The sequence below is a fragment of the Phyllobates terribilis genome, unplaced genomic scaffold (genome assembly GCF_046119375.1).
Source record: "Phyllobates terribilis strain yellow unplaced genomic scaffold, ASM4611937v1 Scaffold_7__3_contigs__length_470593459, whole genome shotgun sequence".
Classification (NCBI taxonomy): Eukaryota; Metazoa; Chordata; class Amphibia; order Anura; family Dendrobatidae; genus Phyllobates; species Phyllobates terribilis.
In genome coordinates, this window is record NW_027362767.1 from 200,917,389 (window position 1) to 200,930,544 (window position 13,156).

The window sequence follows — 13,156 nt, forward strand, 5'->3', positions numbered from 1 at the left end:
GGCAGCCATGCTCCTGAACTGCCTGGGAGTTGACCGAGCCCCACACCTGGTGGATGCAGCACGGCTCGGGCGGTCACTACCGGTGCCGAAGTGACCCGGAGCACATGAACTGTGAGTAAAGACCCTGGACTGTAACTTGTCTGTGTGCTCCTTCGCGCCTCCAGCACTACCGGTACTGGGACTCTCACCACCATCACTCCCATCATCCACTACACTGCCCTGGGGCCGCACTGTTCCCGTGGGGAGTCACACCAGCTCAGCTGCACCCACCATCAGCCCCAGCGGTCTGCCCTGCAGCGGCGGTTCCTAATGACCGCAAATCCACGGGTGGCGTAGTCGGACATTATCATCAGTACGTAGCAGACTACCATTGGTCTGACCACCCTGAGCCGCGGGACCAGGCCGCCAGCACTACTCCCAGCGTCTCCCTATTGCCCGGTTCCGCGTGCCCCACGGCCCAGGGGGCGAGTCATATACTCTATACAGGCTTCCTAACGTGTCCTTTATAAATGAATAAGGAATTCGTTGGTAAAATGTGCACGGTTTCTACCACAAGGTGGCAGTAGCGCAGAAGGGGACACCAAGATGGCCGCAAGGTCAGGATGCGCGCAGTGCGGGGCAGACTTCCGGTTCCGGGGCGGATCGAAGGTCACCGTGTGCTCTGTAACATGGCGGCTGCGGCTGCGGACCCGGAGCTGCAGAGTTTTATCGAGGCAGAGACTCAGAAGCAGCGGTTCCAGGGCCTGGTGCATCAGCTGACCGAGCTGTGCTGGGTATGTTAGTGCCCCCCGCACCCAGAGGCCGGGCTGAGCGCCGCCCACAGGCTGTGAGAGGAGAGTGCACCGTGCTGTCACTGATGGAGGAGGATGGGCTCGTGCTGTGTATTAAACATTATATATGTCGCCTCCTTATACCAGGGCGCTGTCATCAGCTGCCGCAGATAGGTCCTGTTCACACTGTACTGCAGTGCCCCCGCCTCTCCTGGCAGACTGGTGTAATGTCTATTAGCAGCATTATTCCAATATATATACCAATATATGGGGCGTCACTTGGGGCAGCCTCCTGTCACCGCCATTGTAGGTTGTAGATGGGTTGCCATGGCAGCCAGGAGCCGGCGGAGGGCCACCACACATCTCTGTGCTTCTAAGTGCCGCAGTCAGCAGCATGCAGAGCCGGTGTCAGTCACAGCCGTATACTCTGTATACTCACACTGCCCAGAGAATAAAGATCATTCTCACCCCGCAGTTTTCGGCTACAGATTAACCCCATATCTGCAGGATGAGGCTATGTGCACACAAAGCGATTTTAATGTGTTTTTGCGGTGTATTTTCGCTGCGAAAACGCATTAAAATCGCTTGTAATAGGTCTGCCATTTACTGCAATGAAAATCCTCATGTGCTGTGCACATCATGCGGAAATTTCCGCTGCAAATTCGCATTGCGGTAAAACCCGCAGCAAGACCGATTCTAGTGCGAAATCGCCGCCATTGACTTGCATTGGATCGCGTAAGATCGCATGTGATTAATGCGCGGATGGTACCCAGGTCTGGAGAAGAGGAGACTCTCCTCCGCACCCGGGTACCATACAACTTGTAAGAAAATAATTAAAATAAAAAGTAACCTTATACTCCCCTTCCCATGGCCCCCCGCTCTGCTCCCGGCGTCGCTGCTGGCTCCGTGGCAGGTACCGGTAATGTAAAAGGACCTTCCATGACGTCAGCAGTCATGTGACAGGTCACTCGACCACTGACGTCATGGAAGGACCTTTTACGTTGCCGGGAGCAGAGCGGAGGCCATCGGAAGGTGAATATAAGGTTATATGTTTGTTTGTTTTTAACATTATGTTGGTCACCCAATATAAATCCATGCTGGTTGCATGGATTTATATTGTGTGACCAAGTTGTCAAGCACTTTTCCAAGTGATGCTAAAATCGCTTGTCAACCCACATGTGAAATTGGATGCTAAAAACGCCTGACAAACGCTTGTCCCTGGCAGAAAAAAGATATGTAAAATCTGCAGAAAACGCTCAGGAAAAATCCAGAGCATTTCTGCATCGTGGGCACATAGAAAAAACCTAGAAGTCTGAACTGAAACATAAATTGATGTGCATGCAAAATTTAAATGCATGTTCACACAAGGCCACTAGACAAAGAAAAGCCAAAGACAAGCAAAATACCCAAGTAAATCGGAAGTAAATGGGTAAATCGCACAGTGCAAAAATAATAAATAATGAAGGGTATTTAGTTAACATAATTTTGATCAAATAATGTAAAAGCTATCCCGCAACATCACGGCAACCCTTATGGGACAGTCCTAACTCTAATATTAAAACCTTACCATTTGTCAAGTGACGTACATATGGATAAGGGCAGAGAGACTGACCCCCTAGTAGAAGCATAGACCCGAGGCAGAATAAACATTTTACATTATTTTGATCAAAATTATGTTAATAAATAAGGGTATTTAGTTATTTTTGCACTGTGCGATTTACCCATTTACTTCCGGTTACTTGGGTATTTTGCTTGTCTTTGGTTTTTCATCATGGGCACATAGCCTAAGTGTTTTTTTTCTGGTGACAGGTTCCCTTTATTTCCAGTGATTACTTGCTGATCGGTGGGGATCCGTCTACCGGGACTCGCATGGATCCCTGTAATCCCTCAGCTCCGCTCATTCATGTGGCTGTCGAGCGCTGCGCTCGGCTATGTCTGGCCGCCCCATAGAGAATGGGTGTCTGGGTTCCAGTGCGTTCTTTCCTTCTCCTCTGCATTCATTGGCCGCAAGAGCTCATGCTGGATACCGGGCTGTGACTTGCGGTGAAACACCGACCACAGCTTAGTCTATCAGGGGGTGCGTGAGATTGGGTCACACCTGGGTGAATGAAGGAGGTCCAGAAGTTGACGTGACATCAGCGGCAGCTGTAGCCGGGGTCACGGTAGCGATAGCGCCACTCACAGGCACAAATGGAAGCAGAAGGTAGTTACAAAAATACTTAAAAGGTTTAAATCTATGGGTGCAGTATACTAGGTAGTGGGCCACTTCTTGTAACCTGTTGAAATGTATTCTGTCAGTATGGGACTTACAGGCAGACTGCTGGGCCCTCGCTGTGGTATAGCCTAGTGGGCTTAAAGGGGTTGTCCAGGCTTGGGGTACAAGTCTCCACGTACTCTGTGTCTGCAGATCTGTGCATCCTCGCAGTGCGCGCTCTCAGTATCTCCTGCCTCGGGAGCTGTCACTCATGTGACTGTAAGTACGCTTTCATCACATGATGACTAGATACGTTGTTGAAGTCACTTGTATTGATCGAGGCCGCACCCATGTAGTCGGCATGTCACGGAGGAGAATCCTGACACTGCAGTGTCATATAAAGTGACCGCAGACTTGTACCACAACAAGCCTGGACAAGCCCTTTAAATATACGGTAGACCCAGAAGCCATTGTTAGGCCTATGGCTGCCATACTACCCCACCAATAGTGGCACATGAGGAGAGATGGGGTACAGAAGGAACCTCCTCCTGGTCAGTGCTGTAGGCGAGCAGTGATCGGCTTCTCGCCAGCACTAATACAGGACTGCAGATCATTGCTGCGCTCCTTCCCGACATCTAATATGTATATAATGCAGATGATGGACATGTGACACCATGATAATGCTGTACTACAGCTGTGAGAGGAGACTATGGGGAGCACGTATAGGTACATGGCTTGGTCCATCCCTATAACACGGCTTTGCATGGTGCTCTCCATGTCAGATGTTACTCACACACTATAGTGAGTATTTCCTCTTGATTATGTGCCAGACGTGTGACTCCTGGTGAATGATTGTGTTTTCCATTTTTCCAGGACAAATGTATGGAGAAGCCCGGACCAAAGCTGGACGCCCGAAGTGAGGGCTGCTTTGTGAACTGTGTGGAGAGATTTATAGACACAAGCCAATTTATCCTAAACCGATTAGAACAGACTCAAAAATCTCGTGGATCCTTTTCCGAGAGCCTTACAGACTGAGGAGTGAATTTCTTTGAGAACATGTCTTCGGTTCAGGAGTGTCCTCCGCCAGCCGCTGGCTCCATGCTCACATCACCGAGTATCTTCTCTTTGTGGCCTTGGAAAAAATAAGCTGACGACGTCCGCTGAGACCCCGAGGCTACAGATCTGCCAGAGAACATCAGAGGTCCACAGCGCTGCGGAGGAGGTCACTACATGGAGGGCGCTAGCCTCACCTCACTGCTGAATTGATTGTTCTCGATTGTATTTTCATTTAAAGGGGTTGTCCACTTTTTTGACCAATCTATTGCTTTATTCCCCCATGTAAAATAAATACTTCCTATACTCTCCTCCGGTGAGAGTGGAGCGCCGCTGACTGGCTGCAGGGCTCAACAACATCACGTGAGACCCAACGTCGCTGACACCAGGGGGAGTACAGTGTTTATATATTACATGGGGGGATATAGTCATTGGGATGGGGTTGTTGGAGTAATGGACAGCCCCTTTAACCATGAAAGCATCGCTACAGTACATATGTATGAATGTCTGCTCATCAAATAAAAGAAGAAATGCCTGGTTTCATATTCTTCCCATTCTTACACCGTGATCCCTGAACATCCGCCTGGATTGTGGTCATACAGAGGGTGCTCATGTAGTGGGTACCTGTGTGCGGTGCCGCATATTTCAGGATCCAATGTCAGTGTGTGGTGGGTGCGGGGGGCAGGGAATGGCACCAAGCACAAGCCTAATATTTTTTGCCTTGAGACTTGTATTTTGTTAGGTGGATGTAATACAGACAATGTGTATTGCATCACTTTTTACCAGACCTATTGCACAGAAGGAGTAGAAAAATAAATTGTGCTTTTTTTATTATTATGTAAAAATGAGATGCCAGAGATGGTAGATATAAGGATGAAAAATCTACCATTATTTTTCTGGATGAAAAACAGACAATTTTTCCTATCTTGTATCTGCATTGAAGCAGCAGTCAGCATTGTTCTTCACTGCTGGAGGTGTCACTAGTTTATGTTCCCCGGTAATATACTCACCAGCCGCCATCTCCTGCTCTTTCTGGCTCCGCTCCGCCATCTTGTGACCGCAGCTCCTGACTGACCGGACATCAGAGCTAACGGTCACAGGCTCTCAGTGTAAGTCTATGACCTCGTTCTGGCCTCATAGACTCACACTGAGCTGTGACGTCCGGTGCCCAGCAAATCACAACCTGCAGAAGACGACTGGAGCGGCGCTGAGAACAGAAGATGGCGGCTGGTAGGTGTACTACTGGGGGCTGGGAACATGCAGTAATGACACCACTCCAACAGGGAATTATAAAGAAAACGCTGTAGTGGTGCTGTAATGATATCTTCTAGAGAAGTCTAGAAATGTGCAGCGGATTAATGAAGATGTCTAAGGTTATGTTCACACTAGGCGTTGATTTATGCAAATTTTCAGCTGCCTTTTACAATACCAGCAAGGTGAGATTTCAGGAATCTCCTGCGCACACATTGGTTTTTGTGTCATCAGTATTTTGTGCTTTGCATGTTTTTTTTGCGCAATAAAGCATGTTTTTTCTTTTAGCATTTTTCACCCATTGAAAGGAATGGGTGGTGAAAAAACGCCTAGTGTGAACATTGCCATCAGGTTTTGCTGCATTTTAGTGAAAAAGAGCAAGTACAGCAGTATGTGAAACTCATTCCTGTGATATTTCCCAAGTTTACCATCTTGTCTTGGTCACCTGAGATGGCAGTTTGGATTAGGACAGTGTAATTAAATTAGTGATGTGTAACAATAAACATTGGCCGACCACGTATTGTTCAATCTCACACCTTGGTTGGCCAATGTTTCACTAATTAAACTGTACTAATCCAAACTGTGGCTGACAAAGGTGTGAGCAACCCAATGGCAGACCAAAGTGTGAAAGTAAGTAAATGCACTGCCATTGGTGACCTGTGTTCATGATTCTGTGGTGGAAGCAAAGCTGAACTTTGGGATTCTGAAAAACGCACCAAAACCTGTGTTTTTGCCACAGCTTCTTTCCTGCCAAGAGATCGGATTTTGCTGCAGAAAAAAAATCCAGTGTGAACATAGCCTTACTCTAAACACAATTGTGTAATTATCTTCAACCCCAAATGAGTCCAGAAACCACAAAATATATAAAACCTTATTAATATTCAATGACATTAAGGGATATTCTCAACTCCAAGATCATATACCAGTATGTAGCAGGTGTAATAATATTAGCAAATACTTCCAATTAGAAATGTAGTATAGTTCTTCTGATTAGCTATGTTGCTTACTTCATGTGCAGGGCATTGCCGTAGCTTGGGTATCCATGCTTACGACCACTCATATAGTGACAGTTGTTAGTGGTCATAATCATGGATACCTAAGCTACAGCAATGCCCTTCACATGGGGTAAGTGTATATATATTAGAATATTGCAGTACATAACAGAAATGACTCTCTCCTATGTCGCCCATGGAAATGTAAGATGGTAGCGACAGGAGAAGGCAAAGAGGATTCCGGGAACGCTTGGCAGTGTATTTCCTGAGTCCTTTACTGCTTTTTTTTGTTGTTTTTTTTTTGTACTTTAAACTAAATAGTGAACACTTTGCCCAAATAATGAACATGTTACTTCTTTTCACTGTTTTGGGGATTTTGAAAGCTGAAGTGGTTAAAAGTGACAATACACCTTTTTACAGTACTGTGTGTGTGTTCAGTTCTGGAGCTGGGGTTTTAGCGCTTTTCCTGACAAAATTGGCCTGAAAAAGACGTCATGTGCAATAGCTGCAGGGTGACTCCTATCAGAAGTCAGTATGTCATCAGTATTACCAGGCGCGGCTCCAACATGCAGAGCAGGTGGTAATCTCTCCATACGGCGACGTTCACACCTGTCTACTCTCACGTCGGCCGCCATCAGAGCAGCACTTGTCGGCTCCTTACTGCGGTTACGAGGTGTACACTATACGATTATAAATCCCTCTATTCTTCAAAATGGAGAAGATATTTGATAAAGGCGAAGTTGTAAAGTTACTTGTTTTTACAGACACTTCGCAATGTTACCCATATAATAAGATGATAACGTCCCTTTACCACCACAGGCAGTTTGGGCCATATTAAAATAGCCCAGTCTTAAAGGGGTTGTCCGGCCTTGGGTTACAAGTCTGCAGTCACTCAGTGACTTCCGGCCACATTCCGACTAGATGTGTCTGGTCCGCACACGTCTAGTCGGCACGTGACTAAATGTATGTAAATGGCATATTTGTGGTCATATGACAACGCAATTTGTGGACTCATTTATGATACTTTTGTGGCGTAACTTATGATAAATTTGACGGGTGAGAGTGACCACGCCCTGTCCTGCCCATGCTACTCAACTATACTCTATACACTTATATGGAGTGAGGCCGGGCGCATGCCTATCACATACGTTTCCGGCTCAGACACCGGCGAATCCTCGCAGCGGTTCAGGGGATTCAGATGACTGCAGACTTATCCTTTTACACTGCACAACCCCTTTAACCATTCTTCACAGCAATATAATTATGGTAATACTAAATTCTATATAGTTATATTTTACTAATACTTTTTAAAATTTGCATGAGGACTCCATTTTTTTGTAGGATGACAGAATGAAGGACAGAACACGGACCAATGTTCATCAATGTGGTAGTAGTTCACGCAAATGTTTTTTTCACATGGACCAATAGTTCGTTTTAAATAAAAGAGAAAAAAAATTGCAGCAAGCGCTGGTCCGATCAGATGAGGTTCATCTATACAGTCTATTGGAAGCTGCACTAACTAGAGTGGACGACCCCTTTAATTATTGTTCAGTTAATTTACAGCTCCAAGATCCTGCTGTAATTACTGTCTGTTCTGCGGTATCTTCTGCTCTCCAGAGACGAGGAGGAAGACCAAAGAGCCAGGGAGCAGTGGAGATAAGGAGCCATGATGTGTGCGGTCCTGGATAAGCAGATCCGATGTCACAGGGCAGGAGCGGAGGACCGGAAGCACCCTGGGAACCGGACTGCCTCCCTGGGCACAGACCCCCTGACAGCTGGGACTGCTGCTCCACTATACACATTATTACACTTATCCCCATACAGAATCATGGATGATTTTTATACCAGCATAAAAGATCTGATAAATGTTCATTTTGCTCGTTCTTTGGGCGATTGCAGCATGTTAATATGGGCCGATAATCAAGGACGCGCAAAACGCTCACTCGCTAGTTAATGGCCGTCTACATGTGTCTATGGAGAGGCCGTTCAGCTACCCAAAAATGTTAGTGTAATAACCAATTTAATATCTGTAGGTTCTGAGAGGTGTAAACTTTTTATTTTTATATATTATACACACACACACACACACACACGGGGCTTTCTTATTTTTTATGGTTATTACTTTTTAATTTTAAACCAATACAATTTTTTTTTTAACCCCCCTTCACCCTCGGGCAATTTTCCGTTTTTCATTTTTTCCTTCCTTTTATGTAAGAGCCATAACTCTTATTTTTCCATCAATGTGGCCGTGTGAAGGCTTGTTTTTTTGCAGGACACGTTGCACTTTTGAACAACACCATTGATTTTACCACATAGTAGACTGGAAAACAGGGAAAATATTCCAAGTGCGGTGAAATTGCAAAAATAAGTGCAATTCCACAATTGTTTTTTTGGGTTTTTATTTGCCATGTTCACTATATGGTAAAACTGACCTGCCATTATGAATCCCCAGGTCAGTACGAGTACGCAGATACCAAACATCTATAGGTTTGCTTTTATTTGTTTATGTTAAGTGGTGGAAAAAAATAATTCTGAAATTTGCATGAAAAAGGTTTGGAAAAGTTTTGATGGAAACGATCTGTAGCGTTTCCATTTTTTGGGATCTGGGGTCGGGTGAGGGCTTATTTTTTTGCACCCTAAGCTGACGTTTTTATTGATACTATTTTGGGATAGATCCGATGTTTTGATCGTCTCTTTGTAATAAAATGTAATATGTTGCGGCAGCCAAAAATCATAATTCTGGGGTTTGATTTTTTTTTCTCATTACACCATTTACCGATCGGATTAATTTATTTTATATTTTGATAGATCGGACATTTCTGAATGCAACAATACCAAATATGTGTATTTATTTTTTTTTTATGGTTTTATTTTTAATGAGGCAAAAATGGGGGTGATGTGATCTGTTTTAATTTTTAAAATATTTTTTTAAAACTTTTTTTTTTTTTTTTTTTTAACTTTTTACTGTATTTAATAGGCCCCCCCCCCCTAGGAAACTTGAAGCCGCGATTGTCTGATCGCTTGTGTTACACCAAAAATCACGATCATGATGACAGGCACGGGGGTCATCAGCAGATCCCCGGCTGTCATGACAACCAATCAGTGCCTCGCGATCATGTGACGGGCACCGATGGGAGGAACTTGTGACGCGCTTCGGCCAGTACGTGTTAAACGCCATTGTCATTTGATTGACAGCGAATATTTAACTGGTTAACAGCCCAGGGCATCAAAGGCAGGGACACAGCCGCTGATGTAAACATGTCATTGATCATGAAGGGGTTAACTATGAGAGCACATGTTAATAGAGAATAAAGTGCATGATCTGTGGACACAATAGGAAGCAGCACTAACCCAGTGTCTCCGCAGTGCAGCCGGCAGCTCCCACACGGGCACCTCTGGCATAGACCGGTGTCACCGGCCCCACGGGTGAGAGGATTCCTGGTGCCGTGATGGTACAATGCTAAGGAAATCCTGAACACATGACCTGCTGGGACCGGGAGGACGGGGGCGTAGGAAACGCTGGAATAGTGCAACCAAGAAATCTATCAGCCCTACAGTAGTTCAAATGCAGAAAAACGTAGGTTTATTCGTCGTGGACATGATGGCAAAGTCTCAGCTCATTGACAGCAGAGCCATTGTTAGGTCATGTCAAGATGGACAGCAGTGATTTATATAGAAACTACTTAGAAATAACCTGATAACCTAATAATGTGATAAAGATACAGCGGTGTGAAAGTGTTTGCCCCCTTCCTGATTCCTTATTCTTTTGCGTGTTTGTCACACTTAAATGTTTCAGATCACAAAACAAATTTAAATATTAGACAAAGATAACACAAGTAACCACAAAATGCAGTTTTTAAATGAAGATATTTATTATTAAGGGAAAAAGAAATCCAAACCTACAGGGTCCTGTGTGAAAAAGTGACCCCCCCCCCCCCTTCCTAAGACATAAATGAACTGTGGTTTATCACATCTTTGGGAAGCAGAGTTCAATTTCCCTAACCACAAACACAGGCCTGATGACTGCCACACCTGTTCTCAATCAAGAAATCACTTAAATAGGACCTGCCTGACAACGTGAAGTAGACCAAAAGATCCTCAAAAGCTAGACATCATGCTGCGATTCAAAGAAATTCAGGAACAAATGAGAATCAAAGTAATTGAGATCTATCAGTCTGGAAATTTCTAAAGCTTTGGGACTCCAGCAAGGGGGCAAACACTTTTTCACACCACTGTATATACAGTAAATAAACCCCCTACATAATGAGCTATATATAAGTGGCCCGTATAGAAATTTTTGATGCACAAAATAAGTACAAATATATTTATTTTTTATTGAATAACATATTTAAAAGCATAAAAATAGACACATAAAATAGTAAAGGTAGGAAAGTGATAATGACATAACGCCCTTGTGTGAATACTACAAATCAATACAGAGTTATATTGTGTGCAATCACAGTATTGAGGACGGATACTCGGTGCAAGCCAAAATAGCCAGTGCTGTATAACTTATGGCTAGATTCCATTTTCTGTTTTTGTTTTTTCTCCCCTTCTTCCAAGAGCCATAAACTTTTTTTATTTTTCCGTACCCCATTGCCGTACGAGGGCTTGTTTTTTGCGGGATGAGTTGTACTTTTGAATGACACCATTGATTTTTACCGTATAGTGAACTGGAAAGCGGGAAAAAAATTCCAAGTGCGGTGAAAATGCAAAAAAAAAAGAGCAATTTTACAATTTTTTGATTTACCACATTCACTATGTGGTAATACTGACCAGGCAGTATGATTCTCCTGGTCAGTATAAGTGCACAGAGACCAAACATGTATTCACCTAAATGGTGAAAAAAAAATCTGAAATTTGTAAGAAAAAAAAAAATTTGTTTTTGTCACCATTTTCCGAGACCCGTAGCGTCTCCATTTTTCGTGATCTGGGGCTCGGTAAGGGCTTATTTTTTGCACCCTGAGTTGACGTGTTTATTGATACTGTTTTGGGATAGACACGATATTTTGATCACCTCTTAATGCGTTTTATTGCAATGTTGCGGCCCAAAAAAAAATTCTGACGTTTCGATTTTTTTTCCTGTTTCACCGTTTACTAATCGGATTAATTTATTTTATATTTTGATAAACCGGACTTTTATGAACGCAGCGAAACCAAACGTGTATTTTTTAGTTTCAGTTCCAATTATTAAAAAAAAAAAAGTAACATTTTTTTCATATTTTTAAAAACTTTTTTTTTTTTCCACTTCTTACTGTATGTAATAACTTGAAGCTGCGATCCTCCAATTGCTCGTACTATATATAGCAGGGCATCAGCACTACAAAACTCTATAAAACGGTCATGTTATTTATTCTGTTTGGTGAACATAGAAAAAAAGAAATAAAAAACACGCCAAAAATGACGCTTTTTCATCATAAAATGTGAATAAAAAGCGATCAAAAAGTCATATGTAAAAAAGAAAAACAAATAAAAACGCCAAACCGTCCCGCAAAAAAACAAGCCATAATGTGGCTCAATAAAAAATTTACAGCTCTCAGAATATGACTATGCAAAAAACAGTATTTTACAAAAAAGAATTTGATTTAGTGTGTAAAAACAGCAAATCCTAAAAAAAAAATAAAAAATCTGGTAGCGCTGTAATTGTACCAACCCGACAAACATATCGGTCTTATCACTTTTACCACACGGCGAACAACGCAAAAAATAAAAACAATAATTGAATTGCTGGTTGTTGTTCATTCTGTGTCTGAAAAATATGAATAAAAAGAGATCAAAAATTACTATATGCCCCAAAATGGTACCAAAAAAATCTGCAACTCGCCCCGCAAAAAATAAGCCATCATACAGCTATGTTCACCAAAAAATAAAAAAGTTACAGCTCTCAGAATATAGCGACGAAAATAACTACTTTTTATAAAAAAGCATTTTTACTGTGTGATAGCAGCAAAACCTACAAAAAAATCAATATAAATCTGGTATCGCTGTAATTGCACCGAACCAAAGAATAAATCCACCTTATCACTTATACCGCACGGTGAACCGCGAAAAAAATAAAAATAAAGATTATTCTGGTACTGCTGTCTATTTCTTCATTCTACCTCCAAAAAAATCAGAATAAGGCTCGGCTCAGGTGTAGGCCGGTTTCACACGTTCGCATATCTCCGGTACCGGAGATATCCGTGTCCCGTGTGTCCGAGTGTTTCACACGTGTGGCAACCGTGGGTCACATCAGGAGCACACAGAACAGCGCCTGGGAATCAGTGTACAGTTAGCGCTGTCCCCAAGCGCCGGTGCTGAACGCTGCCCTCATCATGGCTTCCTGTCATCAGCACCAGCAGGGACACTGATGAGGGTAGTGGTACCCACCTGTAAAAATAAGAATAAAATAATAAAATCCATGTACTCACCGGTCCTAGGTGTGCCTCGCTGTAATCCATGCGACCGCTGCTGCAGAGGAGCCGGAGAGAAGGAGTCGCTCCAGAGCTGCAGCTCAGGAGTGGTGTCCTGTCACTCACTGAGCGCAGCTCCGGAGTGGCTCATTCTCCCCGGCAGCAACGGTCGCATGGATTACAGCGGGGGACACCTAGGAGAGGTGAGTACATGGATTTGATTATTTTATTCTTAATTTTACAGGTGGGGACACTCGGAGCAGACTACCACTTCCCTCATCATTGTCCATGCTCGTGCTGATGGCAGCGCCGGCAGGTAACAGTGATGAGGGCAGCGTTCAGCACCCAGCGCTTGGGAACAGCGCTAACTGTACACTGATTCCCAGACACCGGTACATGTCACACGGATATCATCCGTGTGGAACGTTTTGTGGACCGTGTATCCACAAAAAAACAGACTTATCTCTGAGTGGATCACACGGTCCATGAAAACACACTGAGGTG

At 43.8% G+C, this 13,156-nt stretch overlaps 1 protein-coding gene across 1 annotated transcript; it reads left to right on the top strand.

The window, feature by feature from the left end:
- The first annotated feature begins 606 nt into the window (after nt 1-606).
- On the top strand, nt 607-4,560 carry TIMM8A (translocase of inner mitochondrial membrane 8A). Its single transcript, XM_073637744.1, has 2 exons — nt 607-773; nt 3,838-4,560. The coding sequence occupies exons 1-2, from the start codon at nt 669-671 to the stop codon at nt 3,997-3,999; spliced, it is 267 nt and encodes an 88-aa protein (XP_073493845.1). The 5' UTR covers nt 607-668; the 3' UTR covers nt 4,000-4,560.
- Nucleotides 4,561-13,156: the final 8,596 nt, after the last annotated feature.